General features: G+C 47.0%; 1 protein-coding gene across 1 annotated transcript in view; it reads right to left on the bottom strand.

Moving 5' to 3' along the window:
• The window catches only part of CACHD1 (cache domain containing 1), an 89,471-nt gene that overhangs the window by 13,026 nt on the left and 52,451 nt on the right, over positions 1-23,994 (bottom strand). The window contains exons 5-16 of the mRNA XM_063166277.1: positions 21,263-21,389; positions 19,070-19,214; positions 16,798-17,014; positions 12,553-12,702; positions 11,300-11,533; positions 9,559-9,708; positions 8,947-9,070; positions 8,351-8,468; positions 7,393-7,561; positions 4,549-4,691; positions 3,055-3,236; positions 1,679-1,789 (exon numbers count right to left, since the gene is read on the bottom strand). Coding sequence (XP_063022347.1) covers positions 1,679-1,789; positions 3,055-3,236; positions 4,549-4,691; positions 7,393-7,561; positions 8,351-8,468; positions 8,947-9,070; positions 9,559-9,708; positions 11,300-11,533; positions 12,553-12,702; positions 16,798-17,014; positions 19,070-19,214; positions 21,263-21,389 — 1,870 coding nt within the window. The remainder of the gene's footprint in view (positions 1-1,678; positions 1,790-3,054; positions 3,237-4,548; positions 4,692-7,392; positions 7,562-8,350; positions 8,469-8,946; positions 9,071-9,558; positions 9,709-11,299; positions 11,534-12,552; positions 12,703-16,797; positions 17,015-19,069; positions 19,215-21,262; positions 21,390-23,994) is intronic.

Genomic DNA, 23,994 nt, shown 5'->3' with positions numbered 1-23,994 from the left:
ACCTGCATTTGATTTATTGTTCACATTTCCTGGAGGAGGAAGGGAAGGATGGCAGTGAAGCAGCACAGACACATTTCATGTGTGACAAGGCATCAGGCTCTGAAGTTCTGCTCTGTCCTAACAGACATAAAGCCATTAGGATGTTGTAAATATTTTAGCTTCATTTTCAAGCATTAAATCCTCCTGCTTTGCTGATGCCAACTGCATTAAACCACATCAGGCATAAATCTTCTCTTCCCAGCCTCCATAAAAAGGAAAAAGATCCACATAAAATGGGAATGAGAGGTGTCAGCTCTGGCTGCCCTGATGTGGGTATTTAAACCCTCCCAGCAGCCCCTAATGCCAAAATTCCTCTTAACTCCACAGATTCCTCCCCACCCCTCTGGATTTGGAGCTCAGGCCTCTTTGGGGATTATAACCACATGTGACTGTGAGCTTCAGAGGTCATATTTACCCAGGAATCACACTCACATCTGCCAAACTTTGTTTAACTGCTCTTTAATCATGTTCTAATAACCCACAGGAGCTTTAAGTTCTTAGAGCTGAGTAAACCATCCCTTGCTAGATAAAAATCAGAATTTTGATTAATTGCACTTCTCTCCTTTACAGAAGTGTTTCCCCAAAGTAAATTCCTGGGTGAGAAGCACCACGCAGGGGCTGGGGCTGAAAATGCTCCTGCCAGAACACACAGGCAGAGGTGCAGTGCTGGGAAATCCCACCCAGAGCAGGGCAATCTCTGGCACAGTGAGGAGCCACGTCCTGATCCCTGCTGGCTTTGGGGTCCCAGTACAGCACTGGTGGTACTGGTGGGCTGTTGGGGAGGGAGCTTGGAGGAGACTCCATATAAAAACCAGGACAGGTTCTGGGAATTCGGGAGAGCTTGGGACAGACAGCAAGGTTGGGTCCATGTTTTATAAACTGGGCTCCTTTAAACATCCTGCATCCCTAAACCTGGCCTCAGCCTGGGGCCTGGCCAGGAGGGAGCTGGAACAGCAACAGCCTGGTCCTCCAGGAAAAAGTCATTTCATGAAACCATGGAATATCCTGAGCTGGAAGGGACCCACAGGGATCATCCAGCCCAGCTCCTGGCCCTGCTGCTCCCAGCAATCCTGGAAGGGCTCTTGGAGTTCCACAGGCTTTGGAAGCCCAGAAGAGCAGCCCAGGAGAGGAGCTCCCCAATCCCTGGAGTAAGGACAGCTCTGTCCTTAACCTTCTTTGTGGCTCCAGTTTCCTTCCAAACACCTCCCTGCTCCTCAAAACCCCACAGGTGGAATGTGGGGGACCCCAGGAGATGGGGAGCTTGGCAGTCCTGATGGAGAAGGAGTGAACTCCCAGCACAGATGGAACACAATGCCCAAAGTGCCTCAGGAGAGCAATCCCTCTCCTCCTCCCAATTCTTGGAGCTCCCACCTCATGTTCATCCAGGAGCACTTTCCCACCAATCAATCCTTCTTTTAAAATATACTGTTATTAGTCCTCTACCAATAAAGCCACAGAATTCACATATTCCTATAAATTGGATTTATCCCAGTGTTTCAGTGCCCCATTTTTTTCAGATGACATTTCACCAGCAGCACTTTAGGAGCAGCTTTGGTTTTCAGTGCTTGAGCACCCAGAGTCACCCAGCTCTGGTGACTCAGAGCCCTCCTGCCTGCCCCAAAGGCCCAGAGCCCCTCACCTGGAGGAATGGACAGTGTGGCTGATGGTCACCACATATCCAGCCCCTCCCACGTCCAGGTAGGGCCCAGTAAAGGTGATGAGTCCTGGATTGGCCACTGCATGCAGGTACCTGAGGGAAGCCAAAAGAAATGCTCACAATCAGTGCCAAAGTCTGTAACTTCAAGACACAATCCTTGACTTTCCCAAAACAACACTGAATTTTGGACACTGTGAACAACAGCCACCAAATTACTGGGTTTTAATATCAAACAAGTACCTAAACACAACTGGGACTCCAAACTAACCCAGACTGGCTCAGTAAATGGTCCCCCAGTAGATCCAGCTGCATTAAAAAAGCTCAGTTTACTTCTGCACAGAACACATTTAATGTAATTTCAGACATTTTCCCCCAGAACAATGCAGGGCTTGGTGCCAGCAGAGTCTCAAACTCAACCCTGGCAAAATGATTACATTGCAAACTGAGGAGAAAAAACAGAAGTGAGGCAAGAAAATTCAGAAATATCAGACAGAGAGTATAAATTACAACCTCTTAAAACTCCCATCAGCATAAAATGAGCCACAGTCATTGGAGAGTTGGTAAACCGGTCATAGCAAAGTTGATAAAACTTTTGGCAACACTTTTATGTAAGAAAAAGTGACCACTTTGCTTCTCCCTACCCAGAGCACTGACCCACAAGCAGTTTAACCCAATTCTGCTTTATTCCCACTTGCACCTTCTTCCCATAACACAACAAATCTTAGGAAAACAGGGGGCAGGAGAGCTGCCAGGAGCACTGCAGAGCCACAGGGTTGGGATCTGTGTCTTTCCCAGTGTGGCAGCACCTGGCTGGCTCCTTCCCACGGATCCCAGGCTTCGGAGCACACCCAGAGCTGCTCCCAGCTGGAATGTCCCCAGCCCTCCACCCAAATCAGATGCTGCTGCATAATTAATCCTTCCTTGAAAGCAGTGAGGAAAGCCACAGTAAACAAACAAAAAGGCGCAGATATGAACAACCAGAAAGGGCCCAAGGAGCTCAAACACTCCTGAGTTAGCTAATCCCTGAAGGGGATGCTCATTTTCTGAATATTTATGTCCCCATCTGCCATAGCTGGGCTATGAAACACCAACTATCCCACAAAATAAAAAGGCCCGAAGTTAAAACCAAAAAAAGTTTGAACTGTGTTTAGGCTCTGAGCTTTTTCCCCATGCTGAAAACATTTTAAACTAAATTTAAAAAAAAAAAAAAAGAGCAAACCAAAACAACAAACAACCCACAGGCTACAAAATCAACTCCAAAAACGAAACCAACTCTACGAAATCAACTCTTAAACATTTCCCTCCTTGCCCTGGGAGATGATTCAAAGCTTTTGCAGAAGGGACCCTGAAAAACTCACCATTGTCTCCTGGTGGGATCAAATGCTTTGTCCATGAGGGAGCCGGGGTAGATGCGCAGCACCCCATTGGGGGTTGCTATGTAACGCCTGACAATGTAACTGTTGAGGCCGCTGATCTCCATCTGGGTCATCCATTCATCCGTGCCGTGACTGGTTGCCATTACTTCATTCCTGACAGAGAACTGCAAAACAAAGGCAGAGCTGGCGGGGCTCCGGCAGCACTCGCATGGCGAGATAATAAAAGCTTCCCCGAGAGCCACCGGGGATCATCCCGGCTCAATTACTTGGTTCAAGGCTTCTCACACCACACATTCCAAGCAGATTATTCGAGTGAAATGTTGGGGGTGTTATCTCTGCGGCTTTGCTTAACTTGGAGTAAATGTAAATATTGTGCTGCTCGCACAGAAAATAGAGATTTCTCGGTTGTATGCCTAGGAAGACCAAGGTGCTTCTGCTAAGAACGTAGCGTGGTTTTAACTTTTCTAGGGTTTGTTTCAGCAAAGTTCTGCCCCCTCCTCTCTCCAGTCTCAAATCAGATGTTGGGAAGGAATTCCAGACTGGGAGGGTGAGCTTGTCCAGAGAAGCTGTGGCTGCCCCTGGATGCCTGGAAGTGTCCAAGGCCAGGCTGGAGTGATGCCTTTTTTGGGGCTTACCTAAAAACACAGGCCAGACAAAACCAGGGGAATAAAAAGCAGTTCTGTTTATTGAGGGGCCTTCAAGTACATTTTGGGCAAAGCCCCAAGGGGCTACATCCAAAATGGACCACGGGACACAAATTTGCACACTTTTATAAGTGTGGCCCATTTGCAAATTGAGGGTTAATCCTCCTATTACAGCTTCAGGTAATGAATTCATTCACCCCAAGTTTGCTCCCCCTAACTCACTTTTGTTTACATTTCTCAGGGCCTTCAGGTACATCTTGGGCAGACAAAGCCCCCCCAGGGGCTACAGCCAAAAATGGACCATGGGTCACATTTTTCATATTTGTATAAGTTCGGTCCATTTGCATATTGGGGGTTAATGTGCCAATTACAGCTTCAGGTAATGAATTCATTCACCCCAAGTTTGCTCCCCCCAACTCATTTTTGTTTCCATCTCTCAGGCCTGAGGCAGTGAGGAGTCCCTGATTGCCAGGCCTGGAGAGGAATTGTTGTGTCTGCCCAAAATGGGACAGCAGCAGCTCACACTGAATATGGAGTTTAGAGTTGTGCACTAAAGAACTGCAGGATCACAAATACAGAAAAACAGAAAAGCCAAAATCCCACGGCATCAGGAGCACCCTGGGCTAGTGGCAGGTGCTGGCCATGGCAGGGATGGGATGGGATGGGATGGGATGGGATGGGATGGGATGGGATGGGATGGGATGGGATGGGATGGGATGGGATGGGATGGGATGGGATGGGATGGGATGGGATGGGCTTTAAGGCCCCTCCCAGTGCAAAGTGCTGGATGTGGGGCTTGCAGAGCAGCCCAGGGTGGGATTGCTGTGCCCACCTTGAGGCCGGGGTTGGCGATGAGGCGCGTGTTGTCGCTCAGGTAGGCCGTGTAGTGCTCCACCATCCGCTTGGTCTCGGGCTGGCTCAGGTGCTCGTAGGGGGAGGAGAAGCTGCCTGCAGACAGCATCACTGTGGGGCTCTCTGCAAACACCAAACACCAGGAATTTCAGTGTGATGAGCTGCACACGTGGCAGTTTGTACCACGGGAGGGTCCCTGTCCTGCTGTCCTTGTGGCAGGGATGACCCTGCTGCTCTCCCACACCTCAGCACGCAAAGGGCCCAAATGTGGAACAGGTTTCACTGTGACTTCTGAGAGCCAGAGGGAAGTTTGGTAAGAGGATCCATGTTCACCCCTGAAAGAATTTCCTACCAAAGTTATTGACATAGAAACCAAGAAAGAGAGAAGGATAAATAAGAGAAACTTGCAACTATTCCAATGAGCACTTTGCTTGTCTCGTGACCAATGAGTAAAGTGTAAACTTCTGAGTTTTGTAAGAATGTATAAAAAGCATGCATGCCATAATAAAAACAGTTTGGAGCCTTTTGGAAATGGAGTGTATTTGTATTGTCTCCATCTCAACTACAACCCCCAGCTCCTGCAGGACACTCTGGACTGGGAGGGAGGGCAAACATCCATTTTTCCACCCAACCCAGAGCACTTCCCAGCAGAGATTCATCCTAAACTCAGGCTGAACATGAATTCCTCCCCTTCTTGCCTCAAAACACAGAAGTCACAGCATCAGCCCCCTCCTCTGATCTCCATGTGTCATTTGGTATTTAATGCCTTTGTTCCCAAAGCCTCAATAATTCTGAATTACTGCTTTCTGTGAGACTACAGAAGCTGTTTTCCCTTAAGAAAAAATGATGGGCTTAAGAAGAAATTAAGTATCCCTGTTTAGGTTAGATATCCCAGAGGCAAATGAAAATGAGCATTTTCAGTTCCAGAGAATGAACATCTGGAGAATCCCAAGTGCAGAAGAGGAGCTCCCCAATAAAAGTGCAGCTGTCTGGAGTGGCTTTCAGAACAAACTCAAAAGCAAACTTTCATCACACAAAATCTGCAAAACCAGACAGCTTTTCCTTTTTAACCAAGAGAAATTATCATGATGATGCAGGGCTGAGGGTTGAGAAGATCTTTTCTGAGGATGTGACCCATGGAACCCAAATTCCCGGTGTGGAATGGTCTCCAGAGGAGAAGCTGCAGTGCAGAATGTGAAGTGTTCTGCTTTTAGTCACATTCCTCTCAAACACATCCCCACACATGTGCTGCAGTCCCGACTTCCAAACTTCTACTCCAGCCCCTCATCTGCTTCCCAGAGCAAATATTCAGATTTTGCTTTGCATGAAGTTTTTCCACTTGACAGCTTAGTACTGCATTTTTGGGATATTCTCCATTTATATCTTTCTGGATATAAGATAATCATGATTAGGCAGCACATTAAACAACATCAACAAAAAATCCCTGTGTTTTAAACAACTGGCAAAGCAATTTCCACAGGTTTGTCAGGTCCCTACTCCAGTCTGATCTCACTGAGCTATTCTGCAGGCTCCAAGGAGCTAAGAAAAATCCACAATTGTGCCACTAATTCACCATGAGACCTTCAAACCCTGCTACAAGCAGAAGTATTTAATTCAGAATTTCTCATAGTAGAGATTTTAGGGACCTCCCAAGGCTATACCTAAATATTACAGCTTGCAGTGTAGGATGTTTATGTAAAACCCCTCTGTTCTTGGGATATTTCTGGGTTTTAAGTTCTCCATCCTTCCCAGACTGGAACTGCCATGGAGATTCTCCCTTTTTCCCAGCAATGTCTGAAATCAGTCAGGAAGAGCAGAACCACTTTAGCCTATCAAAACCTGAGAGTTTTGCAGCAGGTGAGGAGGGTCTGGAAACCATCAGAGCACTGAAGCTCTCCTTCTCCCCAGCAGGCTCAGCCTCTGCCTCTGAAGGCATTCAATGCTTCTGGCAGTGCAAAACTCCCATGAATCCAGGGCAAAAGAGCAGCAGAGTCCTGCACAGCTGGCTGGGACTTATCCTACTCTGGTACGGCTCAGGGAGGTGCTTCAGAGCCAGGAGAGGACTTGGGTTGAGCTTGGTGAGACACCTCCACGCTCCCACTGCACTGCCAGCGACCCTGCTGGACCCCCAGGGCATTCATCCCCTCCTCTGAGCAGCACCTCACTCATTCATCCTGCAGGAGGTGAATCTGTTGGTTAAAACCTGGCGCTGATGGCAGCAAAGTTATGGATTCAACCCCTGGGTGGGCCTTCCCTGCAGAGCTCCATGATCCCCCTGGGACTCAGCTCAGGCTCTGCTGTGATCCTGGAGCTCAGCACTGAGCAGGCCACAGTGGCCAAGGAGAGCTGTGAGAAGGCAAAACCTGATCAGAACATCAGCCTTGGAAATAAAACCTTCTCAAGGGAAGAGTATTTCCCATGTTTTGTGAGAAGAGCTTTCCTTTGAGCCGCCACACTCTACAGAAACACACAGGAGCTGTGACAGGGCCAGGGTGGCTCAGGCAGGGCACCAGCAGGAATTTCCTCATGGAAGGGTGGAACTGCCCAGGGGGGTTTGGGTGCCCATCCCTGGAGCATCACTGGGCTGCCACACTCTACAGAAATACAGAGGAGGTGTGACAGTGCCAGGGTGGCTCAGGCAGGGCACCAGCAGGAATTTCCCCATGGAAAGGGTGGAACTGCCCAGGGAGGTTCGGGTGCCCGTCCCTGGAGGTGGCACTCAGAGCTCTGGGCTGGGCACAAGCTGGGGATCGGGCACAGCTGGCACTGGCTCCTGGAGGTGTTTCCAAGCTGAGGTGGCCAGGCCAGGCTGGCAGAGCCCTACCCAGGGTGGCCAGCTGCTTGAAGTGCAGGCAGGCGTTGGGCTGGCCCAGCAGGTCCAGCCTGTGGTAGAGCAGCTTGCTGCTGGGGACGGTGTTGAGGTTCTTCAGCTGCTTCACGGGAATTTCTGGCTGGATCACCACCACACACAGGATGAAGGACGTGTCCTGCACCTGCAAAACACCAGCCCGTCACCAAACAGAACCAAAGGGTGGGGGGTGAACAGAATTTCTGTGTTTCAGAACCACCGAGTTCTACAAAATAAACTTTGCCACAGTTAACACAGAAAATAAAAACACTGTAATTTTTTTTTCCTGAAAACCAAACAAGAATTTCATTTTCTTGCTTAATTAGCAATAATTTTTAATTCTAACACTGTTTCATGGTTATGTTTTGTCACTAACAGAGGAGAGGCTGCAGGTTTCCAGTTGCTGGACACACACTGGTGTTACCTTTATGGAGAGTACAGACAAATTAACTCTCAAATGCAAGATTTTATTATTTCCACTCTCAATTGTGTGCTGCATGTACCACATGTTTTACTGGTTTGGGTGTTTTAAGGACTCTAAATTACACCAGAGCAGCAAACCTTAGAGTGTCCCAGCTGCTCTACAAAGGGAGTTTGGTATTAAATGCATTGTTACAATCTTAGAAAATCAACTCCAGACAGCTTCTTATGTGAATTTCTGTTAAACAATGACAGATTTAATATCTTAAAACTGCTCAGCTTAATCCTTTAGGTTGGATTTAACTTAATACTGTGAAATGATCCACAAGTGCCTTCTTGAGTTTGTTGGCACAAATTCTTGCTGGCATCGGTGAATTCACCTGGATTATGTTTAACCTCAGATTCCATTTTAACCCCAGGGCTGAGATTAGTGATCAGACATTCCCAGACTGAAGGAAGGACAGCAGCAGAGCCATGAATTCCCCCTGTGCCACCCCACACTTGTTGTCCTCACCATTTTCCAGGCATAGCTGACATTGTAGGCTTCTTTCCCGATTTCCCTCAGCTTGTTGACGTGCCAGGACAGCGAGGAGTTCACAGGAACTGTGATGATCTGGCTGCCCAAGGGAATGCTGCAGGGGCAGATAAAACACCCAGCAGTTTATTAAACACTGAGCAAAACTGTTAGGACTTCAGCAAAATCCTTCTATTGTGTGTTTATGTAATTATCATAAGAATTGAAGGAATTAACTCTTATTTGTGCTTGGTGAAGGAAAGCCTGTGTGTGTGCTGCAAATGCACTTCTGTACCCTCACATTTTCAGCTTTAAAATTCTCAGAATAGGCAAAGCATAAAGAAAAAACCCAGACCAAATAGTGGGAAACCTTCCTGACAGGGAAGTGAGAGATTAGCAGGAATATTCCCCAGATCAGCTGGGAAACACCACAACACAAACGACAACTGAAAAAGTTGGGAGGAAAAATCAAACCAGAATTGCTAACGGGGGAAAAGAATCCCTCCAAGGATCCAGATATTGTAGGAAAAGGAATTTTACCTTATATACTCTTAAATTCCTCTAGAAATATTCCCAGTGCTGCATCCATTCCTTACCTGAGGATGTTCTGGCGCACCAGCTCGAACTTGGGGATGTTCTCGTAGTGGATGATGTCTGTGTGCAGGGGAGGCTCAGACAGCAGGTAGGGCCTGGTCAGGGAGGGGTGCATCAGAGTGTACCCTAAAAAACAAACACACAGCCCCAAACGTGGGATGCATTACAAAACTGGGCCCAGGGAGAGGTATTTTAGAGAGAAAAACAAATATACAGTAATTACATAGAATTTTGGCAAGGATGGCAGTGACCAAACAATCTCGTCATCAAAGTGGTTGCAAATGAAAAGCAGCTTGAAATATTCAGCAATACAATAAGCTGGATCACAGGGAAAGAGCACATTAACAGCAGTTTTCCCTCTTTCCCAGAAAACCTTGGATGGCACAGGTGTAGGAAATCCCCACAGCAAGAGTTTCCAAATCAGAACCCCAGGACAGAAGTTTCAAGTCATGGATCCACCTAAAATCTCCAGCAACATTCAGGCAGAACTAACCAACAACGTGCAATTAAACTTTTAATAAACATTATCACTCATTACTCAGAAATGTGAGAATTCAGAATTGGTGGCTCACGAGCTCAGTGGGACTAGAGGAGATGATCTGAGTCAAAATTACCTTTATTATCAATGAGGAAGGTGTAGGATCCCAAGGAGTCCTGGTAATAGGTGACATCTTCCAAGATGTAGGCAAGGTTGACATCTACTCCAACAATTCCCAGCAGGAGGTTCCCAAAGTAGCAGGGTTTACTGACAGTCATTATCAGGCCTTGGAGGGAGAGAAACACCACAAAACCATCAGAAATACCCTCTGGGTCATTATTTTGAGAGGAAACAGAGCATTTTGAGATGCTACACAATTAAATTTTCTATCTATTCCTTGCTGGAATGTGGCCAGGGAAGCTCAGCAGGGTTTCTGTTGTGTCTGGCTGTTCTCAGCAATTCTCTCTAATTAACCTGTGTTCCTGATAGTGACCTGAAGTATATTCATCAGTTTATTAGAACACACACCACAACTGATGTTTGAGAGGTTGTCAGTCTCCAAGTGGATTCCTTATAGATATAAAATAAATTTGTGTGAAAAGCCAACAGAGTATTCTCTTCCTTCAACAGAATTAAGGGCCATTAAAAAATAAGATGTAAGAAGAAGGAAATGACTTTGCCCTTGTAAAGCAACAGTTGGGATGAGTTGTTTCTCATCTAATGCATAATCAGAATATTAAATCTCTGCCTAACTAAATCCCAGAATTGCCACTGTGCTGGGAATCATATCCATAATTACCCAACAGTTTGGGATTGATCTCATCCCTGAGATGAGAACTCTGCAACACTTTCTTACTCCTTTTTTCTGAGCTTGGAAACTCAGTAGCTCTTCCCTCACCCCAGTATAAAACTCATTTGCATGTACAAGCCTTTAAGTACACTCTGAAATGCCTGTAAGACAAACCCATCTATTGTGTCATTCCCAATCCTTTGCTGCTCCCATTTTCCCTTGGATATGGCTTTGGGAGAGAGCAGGAATAGAGTTTGATCACTGAGAGAGGGAGCAAAAGCTCAGACCCAGATTTCCTCAGGGACAGCCTTAAATTCAGTTTGGGTCTCAGGACAGTCCAGATGTGCTGAAGCCAAAGAAGGGAGGGTGGCCAGCTTGGGACAATAATTAACAATAATTAACAATCTCTCCTCGTGCCATTTGCAAGGCTGCTTTTATCCTGCTCTTACACAGGGCTGACATGGATGCCATTCCAACCTATCTCCCTCCAGTACAAAGAATTCCTCTCCACAGATTACATTATGGATTATTTGTTCCTATGTATTCATACAGAGGAACAAATTTCACCACAAGAATCCAAACTAAATCTGTCAACTCCATGTCTTGTTAGCACTTTTTTCACAACTCAACCTCCTGCAGATGAAAATGCTACAGACAACAAGGCTTGGAAACACACCTAGAACCAAAATCTTGTAGGATTGTGGAACAGGTTTTACAGTGACTTCTGAGAGCCAGAGAGAAGTTTGGTAAGAGGATCCATGTTCACCCCTGAAAGAATTTTCTACCAAGGTTGCTGACATAGAAACCAAGAGAGAAAGAAGGATAAATAAGAGAAACCTGCAACTATTCCAATGAGCACTTTGTTTGTCTCCTGACCAATGAGTAAAGTGTAAACCGATGAGTTTTGTAAAAATGTATAAAAAATGTGCATGCCATAATAAAAACAATTTCAATCCTTCTGAAAATGGAGTGCATCTGCATTGTCTCCATCTCAGCTACGACACAGGATTACGTGTATCTGGGGACACGAAAGCAAAGAGAACCCGATCTCTGATGGTTTTACCCCAAAGCCAAGGGCAGCACTCACCATCCCCCATCTCATCCGAGAAGGGCAGGCTGAACACGGCCTCGTCGATCATCCTGTTGGGCAGGTTGGTGTAGAACCTGCCCACGGTGGTCTCCAGGTTGCTGAGCTGGTTGAGGACCATCATGCTGCCCTTGGTGACGGGCAGGGCGCTGCGGTCGGGCACGCCGTACTTGGCCGAGTTCTGCTCAGCCAGGTCCCGCAGGAAGGCCAGCTCCTTCAGCCCCGTCACCCCCTCTGCAGGGACACACAACACAGGCAAACTGCTCAAACAGCTCCATTCCCATCCAGGCTCCTGCCCCCTGCTCCAAAGGAATGATCCACACTCTGTATCGCAGCACTGAAAATTCCATATTTTATTTCAGTGCTTAAAGATTGGCTAGAAGAAAATTAATTACTAACACCAAATTTAAAGAGATTGCCTCTCTCCTGCTGTTGCACAGTGCAAAAGATTTGCCATGCTGTTCACATCCCCCCTTTAAACAAAGCCCAGGGAGCAAAGAGCAGTGTGCCCCATAAATCCACAGGACAGCTCTTTGTTCTCCACGGTGGCTCGCCCACAGGCAGGACCAGGAGCAATCCTCAGCCCTGCAGATAACAGCCTTTGTTCTCCAGCTGAATCATTCCAGTTTCACACTTCACTCAAGTCCCAGGCTCAACTCCTGCACACAAATCAAAGCCTTTTGCACGCCCCAGTCTCAAATGAACATTTAAATTTACAACCAAATCATACATTGGGTAGAGCATTCACTTCCTTGGCTATTTTCAGTAATACAACAAACTGCCTTCGTGCTGAAAATGCTTTTTTGGAAAATGCGTGGGTGATCTTCATGTTTAACTTCACTCTCAGGTTAGTTCCCAGGTTACCAAAGCTGGGTTACCATTTCGGATTTGGTTTGATCTCCCATTCACCCTCCCTGGCTGATCAAGTCACACTTAGTCCCAGCTTGCTGCCCCTGGAAGCCCCCAGGAAGGTTTGCAGTTGCAATAATTAACAAATTTACCTCAGTCTGGACAATCCAGGCCACAATATTGTATATCCCTGCAGCTGCACTGGGATACACAAAGATAGAATGGCACAGCTATAAACACAAAGTAACAACATCTGGATGCAGCTTCTGGATTAAATGTGCCAAAAATCCATGAACAAACTGCTCCCAGTAAGGCCTGGAATTACCCTGGGATGAGTTTAATAAAGGAGCTGTGCTGTGCCAGGAAGGGAATTTTATGGCCTGGAAATCAGAAGCATCTCTCACCATTCATGAGGGCATAAGTGAGGATCATCACTGAGTTATTGAGGAAGCTGTTCTCCTCGTTGATGACACGCAGAGTGGCTTTTTTATCGTCTTCTGAGGACTCTTTTGATGTGATCCCAGCCGAGAGATAAATGATGACCATGTCAGTATCTGAAACACAATCACAGCACAAAGTGCATCAGGATTTAACTCTTGTGCTGAGAGCCCTGGAATCTGCTCACAGCAGCTTCTCCCAGGGATCCACAGCCCCTCCAGGGGATGAACACGCTGCGGCCACACGGATTCCAGCTTTGGGGTTCAAGTTTCACTCTTGGCACTCACCAAACTCCTGTTGGCCCCCCAGGAGCACGGGGCTTGCTCTCCTGAGCAAACCCCACAGGCACCTTCCGGCTTTGGAATGGTTTGGGATGGAAGGGACCTTAAACCCCATCCAGTCCCACCTCCCACTGTCCCAGGTGCTCCAAGCCCTGTCCAGCCTGGCCTTGGGCACTGCCAGGGATCCAGGGGCAGCCACAGCAAATCTGGGAATTCCAGCAGCCCCTCCCCACCCTCCCAGGGACAATTCCCAATTCCCAATGTCCCATCCAGCCCTGCCCTCTGGCAGTGGGAGCCATTCCTTGTATCCTGTCCCTCCATCCCTGTCCCCAGTCCCTCTCCAGCTCTCCTTAGGCACTAAGGACTCCCTGGATCCTTCTCCTCTCCAGGCGAGGAGCTTGGCTGCCTCCAGACAGGAGCACACAGATCCAGCAGCTGCTCCAATTCCATGGAAAAGGCTCCGCAAGGCCAAATCCTGCACTTTTCTTCTCCTGCCCCTCTGTTCTCCTTTCCCCCTGCAATCCCAAGGCCTGGAGCTGCACAGGACACCCTCCATGGAGCAGGGCAGAGCAGAAAGTTTGGGAATTCTGGGCATTCTCTGGAATGTGGCCTGGCCCCTCACACTTTGCCTGGAACACGTTTTTCAGGCTGAGGATGCTCCTGGCCAAGGTCCTGCCCCAAAGCCTTTGAACACAACAATCCACAGCCCTGTGCTGACTCCCCAACCTGTTCCATCACATTTATCTCGGCATTGAGAGTGGTTTGTGTTTATAATGAACATACAGATCAAAATCACCCACAGGAAATGCAGAGCACTGGGCTGGCATTGTCACATCCCAACTTGCTTGTTTCTCCTGGATTTTTGGTGGATTTGCTGTACTGATTTATTAAACAGGTATCAATGCTTCCACTTGCACATTTTTGTCCTCATGGTTTGACCAGAATTTCAGCCAGAACCAGATTTTGACACTGATAGGAGGTGCTGTTAATTTGGGGGAATTCCTACCTTAGTTTTCTGTAAGGAAAGAAAGCAAAGCCAGGTATAAAAGCAGCTTTGGGTGGAGTTAAAGGAAAATTGTTGCTGTGTTTCCTAGGCTACAGCAGAGATATTTTATCTGCAGCCAGGCATGGTGCTGCAGCCTAAATGGAGCAACAAGAGCCAGTCCTAAATCTGCACGAGGGACCAGAGCAGGCAGCTTTTGGAGCATCCTGTCACCCTGTGGGATGAGAATGTGCTGAGCAGGACTGCAGTGGGACCTGGAGCAGAAAATCCAGATGTGTTGAACACCACAATTCTCCCACCTCACACCAGCAGCTCCCTTCTGGCTGTGCCAGTGTGAATTTGGGATTGAGGCTGTATCTCAACAGCTTCCCTGACACACCCACACATTGTTCTCTGGGAACAGGATGTTAGAAAATTAACAGTGAAATGAAGGATCTTTTTTTTTTTTTTTTTGCTAGGTTTGTTTTTCTTTTTTTAAAAAGATGAAAAGATTATTTACAAGAAAATGAGACATGCTTTATAAACATCCTCTTCTCAAACCTATTGTGTCTCACCCCAGGAATTCTGAAATTCATCATAAACACGTTAGATCTTCACAATCTTCCACATGGAGACAAAACCTAAATCCAAAGCATTTGCATTTTAACTTTCTGTGCTTGTGCCCCAAAATAGTTGCTTGATATGAAACCTAGTGAAAAATGAATATGTCAAAACTTCCAAACATAAAACAGTGCCAAACATAAAAACATGGAATCCTGGAATGGTTTGGGTTGGGAGGGACCTTAAAGCTCATCTCATCCCACCCCTGCCATGGGCAGGGACAGCTCCCACCATCCCTGGTGCTCCAAGCCCTGTCCAAGCTGGCCTTGGGCACTTCCAGGGATGGGGAAATGCAGGAGGATGCTCCAAGACTCCTCAGCTGATGTTCTTGGAATAAATCCTGGTGACAAATTCATCTTATCCCAGCCAGCTGCAGCCGCCCTGCACTGTTCATTCTGCATTTTCTGGAGCTGCTCCCCTGCCATCATTTTGCCAGAGGATGGTAAAATCCTGCCCTTGCCAACCGTACCCTTTGTCCAGTCACACGAAATCTCCCTGTGCCAATGGCCTGAAGCTCAGGAACTGGCTGAGCCTTTGGTAGCAAAAGCACCATTCCATAAACTGAGGGAAAGTCACCTGGAATGGGGGGTATTTCCTCATTCTTTCCAAAGCACTTCAACTCCTGGCCTTTTCCTCTCTCTCTGGCTCTCACAGCCTCTGAGCTGGTGCCCTTTGGGACACTGCAGGCTCTGCTCTCACTGCAGCAGGCACAGGGCCAGGGCTGGGAACTGAGTTACATAATCCCAGCATCCTGATGGAGATGGGCTGCTCCCTCCCTTCTCAACCCTGTCCTGGCACTGCCAGCGTTACTCAAACCCAAGGAGCACCCAGGGCACAGGGTTTGCCTTCCACAGCTTCCAGGCAAGCAAATCTGCCACCCACTTTCACATCCATCTTTTCATGTCTTTCGCCACATCATCACTACAAAAAACACCCAGAAAAGCCCCAGTCTTGAGGAGAGGAAGGATAAAGACATCACCCATAATTGGTATCCTCAAAGCCTCATTTTCCTGGGAAGCAAGGGGACCCACTTCCCCAGGATTCCAGTAAGGCACATCATCCCTATGCAAATGTGCCAGCACTCATTAAATGAACCTGCAGAAGCTGCAGTTTTCCTGGAAAGGCCCCCCCATACAGACTGAGGAAATAACTCAGCTATCACACAGGTCAATCCTGCATTCTCCTCCTTCAGTTCAAAAGAAAGGCAAGGCAGCAAGAGACACAAATGAGAATGGACATAACCCACAGCCCCTCACGTGGAGAATTGTCACAGACACATTTTATGAAAAATCCTTTCCTTAGGATTTTCTCTCCTGAGAAGCTGAGAGGCCTCAGGAACAAAATGCAAACAATGGTTATCTGCTGCTGTGGAATGCAACAGGTGCATCTGTGATTGGGCTCATGTGGTTGTTTGTAATTAATGGCCAATCACAGTCCAGCTGTCTGGACTGTGTGGTCAGTAACAAGATTTTATTATCATTCCATTCCTATTGTTTTCAATCCTTCTGACAAAATCCTTTCTTCTATTCTTTTAGTATAGTTTTAATGTAATATATATCATAAAATAATAAACCAGCCTTCTGAAACATGGAGTCAACATTCTCATCTCTTCCCTCATCCTGGGACCCCTGTGAACACCACCACAGAGAATGGACACATCCAACAGCCCTCACGTGGAGAATGGACACATCCCACAGCACCTCATGGAGAATGGACATATCCCACAGCCCCTCATGGAGAATGGACACATCCAACAGCCCTCACGTGGAGAATGGACACATCCAAGAGCACCTCATGAAGATGGACACTTCCCACAGACCCTCACGGAGAATGGACACATCCCACAGCCCCTCATGGAGAATGGACACATCCAACAGCCCTCACGTGGAGAATGGACACATCCAAGAGCACCTCATGGAGAATGGACACATCCAACAGCCCCTCATGGAGAATGGACACATCCAACAGCCCCTCATGGAGATGGACACATCCAACAGCCCCTCATGGAGAATGGACACATCCCACAGCCCCTCACGTGGAGAATGGACACATCCAAGAGCCCCTCATGGAGAATGGACACATCCCACAGCCCCTCATGGAGATGGACACATCCCACAGCTCCTCATGAGGAGATTGGACACATCCCACAGCCCTCACGTGGACTGCAGCCCAAGGAAATGCTCCTTAAAACAAAAATGGGGATGGAGCACGTTTCTGCTCCTATTGAACACCCTCCACTCCCTTGGGCTCTGCCAAAGTGAGGATGTGGAATGAGCAAACATGGCAAGGCCCCGGAACAGCCCGGCCTGCACGAGAGGCTGCCTTACTTCCTTGGAGCCGGGTGCCGTTGTTGGTGTTCCGCAGGAGCTGGAAAGCCTTCTGGAAGCCCAGGGCGTGCTGCGTGGAGCTGTCGGACGCCTTGATGCTGCTGACAAAGGTGGACATCTTCCTCTTGGTCTCGCTGGTGGCAGGGGACAGGAAGGTCTTGTAGCACTGGTCCAGGGAGCACGTGCGCACCGCGTCCGCCACCGTCAGCACCGAGATCTGCCGGGAACAGACTCTGTGGGGAGGGGGCTCCATGGGGAAGAGAGAGGTTCCGTGGGGAAGGGGTTCCGTGGGGAGGGGGCTCCATGGGGAAGAGAGAGATTCCGTGGGGAAGAGAGAGGAGGTTCCATGAGGAAGAGGTTCCACGAGGAAAATGTTCCATGGGATCACCTCCCCTGGAGGTGGAGCAATGCGCTTGAACAGCTCAGGCCACAGTGTGCTCCAGCAAAACTGTTTTTTAGTTATTCTTACCAGAAGCCTGTGGGATTATCAAGGTTACTAAGACATAAATTGTGCTAGATTAAGAAAGAAGAGGCTGAGAAACAAAATGCCAAGACTACAAGAATTAGGTAAAGGAGGGCCTTGAAGCACTGGACTGTAACCAATCACATATCCTGAGAAGGGCATGCAGAGCATGTGGACAAGGTAGAAGCACCAATCAAAAATGTGTGATTGTTTGTGCAGAAGTGTTAGAATGTATAAATAGAGCTTAATGCAAACAATGAAGGGGCTTCTGCTTAATGACATTGATTAGCTGTCCAGGAGTCCTGTTGTTCTGCATGGAGAACACAACACACATCTTCGCATCATCTTTACACACCCAGACACACAACACTGGAGAAGCCAACGGAGGAGATTCCATGGGTTTAAAACTGCATTGTTGGAAAAGAAATGCTTGAGGCATAAAGCTGTCAGATTTCAAAAGGATTATGTGGAGTTCAAGGAAAAGAGATTTGGGTCTTTGTTTCTCAGCAGAGTCAGCTTCACTCTGCTCCCTCACCATGGTCAATGCACTGCTCTGGGCACAGCCTGAGTGGGCCAGGGAGAGCTGACAGGGAATCAGCAGAGAGCATTTCCAGGAAAGCCTGGAGAGCCCAGAGAGAAGCTGAGTGCACAGAGAAATGAAAAAAAAATAAACAACCCCTCTAAGGACTGCTCCCAGCAAAGCTTTTTGCTGTTTTAATGTTTTAGTCAAAGCAAGGAGACTCTGACATCAGCTTTTCCTGTAAGTAAGTTAATGCAAGTGCTACCTCTATGCCTTAATGACATCTAACACATCAGACTCATTAACTGAGTGACAAACTTCATTAGGAAGCATGGCTGAGGCAAGACAGCCCCAGAATTAAGCAGTAATTAGATACCTGTGTAACAGGTTCTATAACCACTGAGCTACTGACCAAGGAATAGGTGTATAAATGTATTCTCTGTATTCACACAAACCCTTCTGACACTTCAATTTAAGTGCTATTAATCCTGCTGAACTGTAAGATTACTTTACCACATTAAATCTCTTTAAAAGCACCATGTTACAAGTGGTTTTCTCATACTATTCATGAGAAGACTTAAGGCAAAGATTATCATCAGTTTTCTTAAATTTGATTTAACTGAAACTCCCCCTGCTCACAAAAGAAAACCCAAGCAGAGAGACTGATCAAGCTCTCACCAGTTGAGAGTTACTAAAAGACCAAACTGCAGACTTTTTACAGAAGCACTTTATGAGTCCACAGTTGCCTGTACTGAAAAAAAAATTACAGTTTAAGTGACTTTCTCACTGTCAAATGAGTACCAGGGACAGAGCAAAAAATCAAACCCAGATTTTTCAGCCCTTTGCTGGTATCATAATTATCTATGAATCTTCCAAACACTAATTATGCTTCAGCTCACCCCAGTACTGCAGGAGAATAAATAATTTCCACTTTCACAAGACAAAAAGAGAGGCCCAGAGGTGAAATGAGTTGCTCAAAGTAGTTTAGGATGTGAGGAGGAGTCATGTTTGGAGCATGGTTCCTCTTCCTGTTGACCGCCACTGAAATATCTGCTGAGATGGAGGAGCTTTTAAAGATTGCTCAGGTACAAGATTTTGCCTTAGATCAGTGGGATTTCACTTTTTTCCCAGCCTGCAGACCCCAAATGTTTTCCCTGCAGCAGAAAGAGTGAGCTCAAGGCTCTGTTACCCCTCAGAGACAGCTCCCAGATCTTCTGGAGGCTGAAAACCCCACTTTGGGTGAGAGCTGAAAACCCAGGAAAAGCAGGGTTTGTCTGGAGAAATCTCACCTTGTCGTGCTCATCTATGGAGCTGAGGATGACCTGGGCAGCATCCTTGGCAATCTGGAGCTGAGTGTCTGTGACAGAGGCCCCGTGGTCCACGATCACCACGATGTGCTTGGACTGAGGGCGAACGGTGGAGACGTAGACGGGCCTGAGGAGGGACAACACCCAAACCACCATCACCATCAGCAGCACCCTGTCATCCCCACTGCAGTGCCCACAGTGGGAACAGGCAGGGATTACAACACCCAAGCAAACAAGCAGGAAGAAACAATGAATTATAACAGGATTTTTTTTTTTCCCTTATCAGAACTTTTACCAGGAAAGGCCAGCTGAGAATCTGAGCATGCAGAAATGCCCCTCACTTCCTGAATTTTTTAACCTAACCAGGATCTTCTCTGTCACAGCAAGCTTTCAGGAATTAACCCTGCTGCTTACACAGCAGCAGCATTTGGGATCACTGCAGCAGTTCACAGCAAGGTGTGAATGAAGCAAGAAATGCTCCAGGTAAATCCTGGCTGCTGGGAACTTCACCCACAGGTGAACTGGGAGCAACAGTGGGGATGTGCTGGGGCCAAGACAAGTAAAAACCTGTGCAGCTGCAGGGAGATGATCAGCCCAGGGTGTTTGGGCTGCTGTAAGAAGGCTCCTGGCCAAGGCAGGGTGCCCTGGGATGACTCTCACCCGGGTCATGCTGCACAAGCCCCTGGATCTGCCCAGTTTTACATCCCAAAGTGAGCTGACACCAGTGGGGACTCTCAGCGCTGCCATGTGCCTGTGCTGACACCAAAAATCTTGTTTGCAGATCCAGCTCAATATTGAGAGAGGTGTGAAAGAGTTCACAAGCTCTCACGCCAAGGTTTCAACCTGGAATAAATTAGGAAGATCCTCAGCACGGAGGAAGGGTTGAAATAAAATGACAAGTTTCTCTTTCCTCCTTAGTCCAGACACAAAACTAGTTACACTCAAGGGAGAGTTTTGGGATCTAAATTTTGTTATATCAAAGGCAGACACAGAAATCTTATTAAAAGGAAAGGAAAGATTTGACACAAGGCACTCCAGTAAACAACTGGCACAAATCAGTTCTCAAGTGTAAAACAGCCTGCAGCTCTAGCCTGGATTAATACCTGCAACTGAAACAGGGCCTTTGATCTTCAAAGCACTGAAGCATTAACTAATTAATTCACCCAAACTACCCTCTGAAGTAAATATTAGCAAAGAGAGACCCCTGATTTAGCCATGGAGGAACTATGACCCAGACAAGTGATTTGGATAAAACCACTGATGGTTTTAGTGTCGAATTCTGAGCTGGACTGGGCACCCCCAGCTCTCACCTCCTCAGCCCTCACCTTTCCAAGGCCCCAGAAAAGTCACTCAAGCTCAGAACTTTGTGCTTTGATGGCACACTGAAGATACCATCAGTAAACTTTTGATTGCTCAACCCTGACAGAAAACCAAACCCTCCTTAGTGTCCCCAAAAGGCTCCTGGATGTGCTGCTGCTTCTCCTGCCCAGACTGATTAACTTGTACAATTAAATAATGTATGACCAGAGACATTAAAGCCACTGCACCTTCCCACCCTCGAGCCTGCATCATTCCCATGGTACTGATGGAAAAAGCAGGGAAAAATACTGGACCTCAAATTCTTGGCTTAGACAACAGAAATCCCTGTGCAGGAAATCTTGCCACCACACTGCCACCTGATGCTTTATTTTTACTCTTTTATTTCAGTGGAAAGAAATTTTCACTGCTGCTTCCCTGCTATCCACGATGTGCCACCTCAGCCTGGAGGAAAATGCTCCTACCTATGTGCCAGTCTCTGATCCTTCCCCTCCCTCCCCAAGTGATGCACCTGCCAAATCAGCAGAATGTCTGCTCACTGCTTTATTAACAGGGGTCAGGCATGAGTGAATTATCAGTCAGATTTTGCCTGCAGGCTGACCTACAACTTCCAAGTCACTGCTGTTTACAGCTGACTTAATTTGGGAGAGGTGAGGAACCTGTTTGGAATTTTAGTTTAGTTCCTTAGAAGTGGAAAGTGGTGCTTTAAAAAACAGCCCTAAGAAAGCCCAAGGGACTCCATTAGAAGTTACTCATGAAGGTTGGCAGCTTGGCAAAGGACAGGAGTGAGTGAAATCAGGGCCTGAGGAACCCAGTGTGAGTGCTTTTCCCAGGAAATTGGAAGGAGGCAGATCCTACCTGCTACGGTGTTCGTAGCTGCCCTTGCACCGGAACTTGTGGGCTGGGAACACGGTGAAAATCCCTTCTTCTGAGCTGAAATATTGCCACTTGATCCCTGGGTTAGACTTCAGGTTGTCAGCAAGGACTGCGGGGTGGAAAGGGAGAGAGAAGCAGAGTTACAAAAGGCAGCCCAGACTCAGAGGGTTTGTTACTCAGAGCCTCCCTGGTGGAGTTTGGAGAAGAACAACCCAACCTGAAACACAAACTGCTCTGCTTAGGATGGGGAAAACACACTGGGGAAACTCCACTGATCTGCAAACAGCTCAAGAAACTCAACACTGGACTGGACAGATTTTGTTTAACATGTGATGACAGCTCCTGAATCTCTGAAGTACCCCCAGGTCCTGGAAGGCAAGGCCAGAGTGAGGAAGGAAGAGATTAAGGCAATTATATATAATATATATACACCCTACATCTCCATGTAATAATAAATACCTTGTCAACATCCTTTCCACAAAGGAAAAATCCTTCATGTCAAAAAATCCTGTTCTTTTTGGTGGAATAACTCCAAGATATTCAACAGGTTTGGTGCTCACAGCTTCATAACCAACGAAAGGAAAGATCCCATGGGCACTGGGAAGGGAACAGATCCCATGGGCACTGGGAACAGATCCCATGGGCACTGGGAACAGATCCTATGGACATTAGGAAGAACAGATCCCACAGACATTGGGATTTCTGCCTCGTGGTGCAGTGGGAATGTCCCTCAGACCCTGTCTGCTCTCCCTCCAGCCTGGATTGATGTTCATCCATGGAATCACCAATTTTGCCCCACCACTGATCCCAGGCAGCTCTAAGTCCTTTAAAACAAAAGGGAAATGCTCCCAGGAGAGAGGGAATGGGACATCATCAGCATGGGAGGCACCACAGCAGGAACAGGATTATTTCCCACTCAGGGCTGAACTCCTCTCTGCCTGCAGCAGACTGAAAACAAAATCCTGTATATTTCAAATCTTTAGTTTTTACCAAGCAAGTAAAGTGGATCACACAGGCTTAAAATGCATGAAAAAAAGAAAATATTTCTTTGCCATTTCTCCTTTCATGTTCTTTGATTGCAGAACTCAAAGAACTGGCAGAGGGGGGCTCTGATTTCCAGTGCTTCACCTTTTGCTCAGCATTTCCCTCCAGCATTCCCTCAGGACTGGCACTGAAAACAGGCCAGTTTCATCTCCCTCATTATCAAATATGCCAATATTTGGGTTGGAAAGGACTGCAGGGCACATTCAAGCCCTAGCCAGACACTCTACACCCAAATACCCACAGAGAGGGCAGCCTGAGCTCCACATCCTCCACACTTTAGCACTTACTCAGGTTTCCCAGTCTGGCTGTGGCTGGATGTTCTCTCCACATCCAGCCCAGTGTAATTACCCTGCAAAAACCGCTGTCCTGGGCTTTCCCCACTCCTCTTTGCCACAGCATTTCACACTTCCCACAGTGCCTACAAATCCCACTGGGATGCTGGGCTGGGACTGCTGAGCTCTGTGCAAAAATGCAGCTTCTCATGAGAACAATTCCCTGCCTTGATGAACCAGGGACTGCCAGAGATTCCTCATTCACCTCCAAAATCTGTTTTTTTCTCTGAGCTGCTGCTTCCTCCTGCAGGCAGAAGGGCCATGAGACTATAAAACATTTAAATCCTTCTTTTTATGCCCAACCATCAGGATTTCATCGTTCTGGGGGTGAAGTTGTTTTGTATAAAGAGGCTGAATTTCTGGGGCTGAAGTTTTTGTTTTGAGTTACAGCACTTGAAAAATGTAATTTCAAAGCTGACATGTGAACACCCAGTTAAAGCCCGGACAAAACAACTTGTCCAGTCTCATTGTACCAACAACATTACAATAAAGGAGTTTATAATTTAAAGGCTTTGGCTTTTTTTAATCCTTGCTATATTAAAGATAAACTTCTCATTCCTGCAAAGCCACGAGCTGTATTTATTTCCCCACAGGAGTATGTGGATTTAGAAGTATTCATTTTCCCCATAAAACAATTGGTTTTGAAACTCAAGCTCTGCTGTTCTTCCTTTTCACACAGTTGCGCTCATGTTTCCTCCAGCGAGTGTTAGTTCAATAACACCCTCCCCAGGGACCACCAATTTTATCCAAACTCTGCTTTTTCCCAATTTTTTTTTCATTTTCCTATGACCACAGCAGACAATCTCCCTGCAGATAAGCCATGGCTGAAAAATCCAGACTTTTTCTCTTTAAACACATTCTTATTTTCCATCCACTCAAGCTGCAAGAATGCCCTGCAGATATTTCCTCAATTCTTGCTCCTTGCCAGGACACACAGTAGATGAATTTTTTTAACCTAAATCCCACTTACCCCAAACTTTCCACACCCTCATTGCCTGTGGTTCATTCCCACCTCTTCCTCCCAGGAAAACCAGCCCCTGGACAGGTTATTCCATCCAAATAAAAGCTGGTTCCTTAGTTCTGGACACAGATTATGAATAAAAGTGGCCAGCTGCCCATGAGGTGGCATTGCCAGCTCACTCTGTCCCCTCCACTTCTCCTGCAGCAAAATCTGACCCCAAATCCTGCTGGAAAAGTTGGGAAATATTAAGATGACAGCATTTGAAATGATGGCTCCCTCTAATTATAAATATCTCACAAGGCAAAAAGGACTTTTAGGAAGAAAGCCCTGTGTGATAGAGTTTATAAAACTTCAAAGGGAATGCGATATGATAACAC

This window comes from Melospiza melodia, chromosome 11, assembly GCF_035770615.1.
Source record: "Melospiza melodia melodia isolate bMelMel2 chromosome 11, bMelMel2.pri, whole genome shotgun sequence".
NCBI classification, from domain to species: domain Eukaryota; kingdom Metazoa; phylum Chordata; class Aves; order Passeriformes; family Passerellidae; genus Melospiza; species Melospiza melodia.
This window is presented reverse-complemented; position numbering and strand designations above follow the sequence as displayed.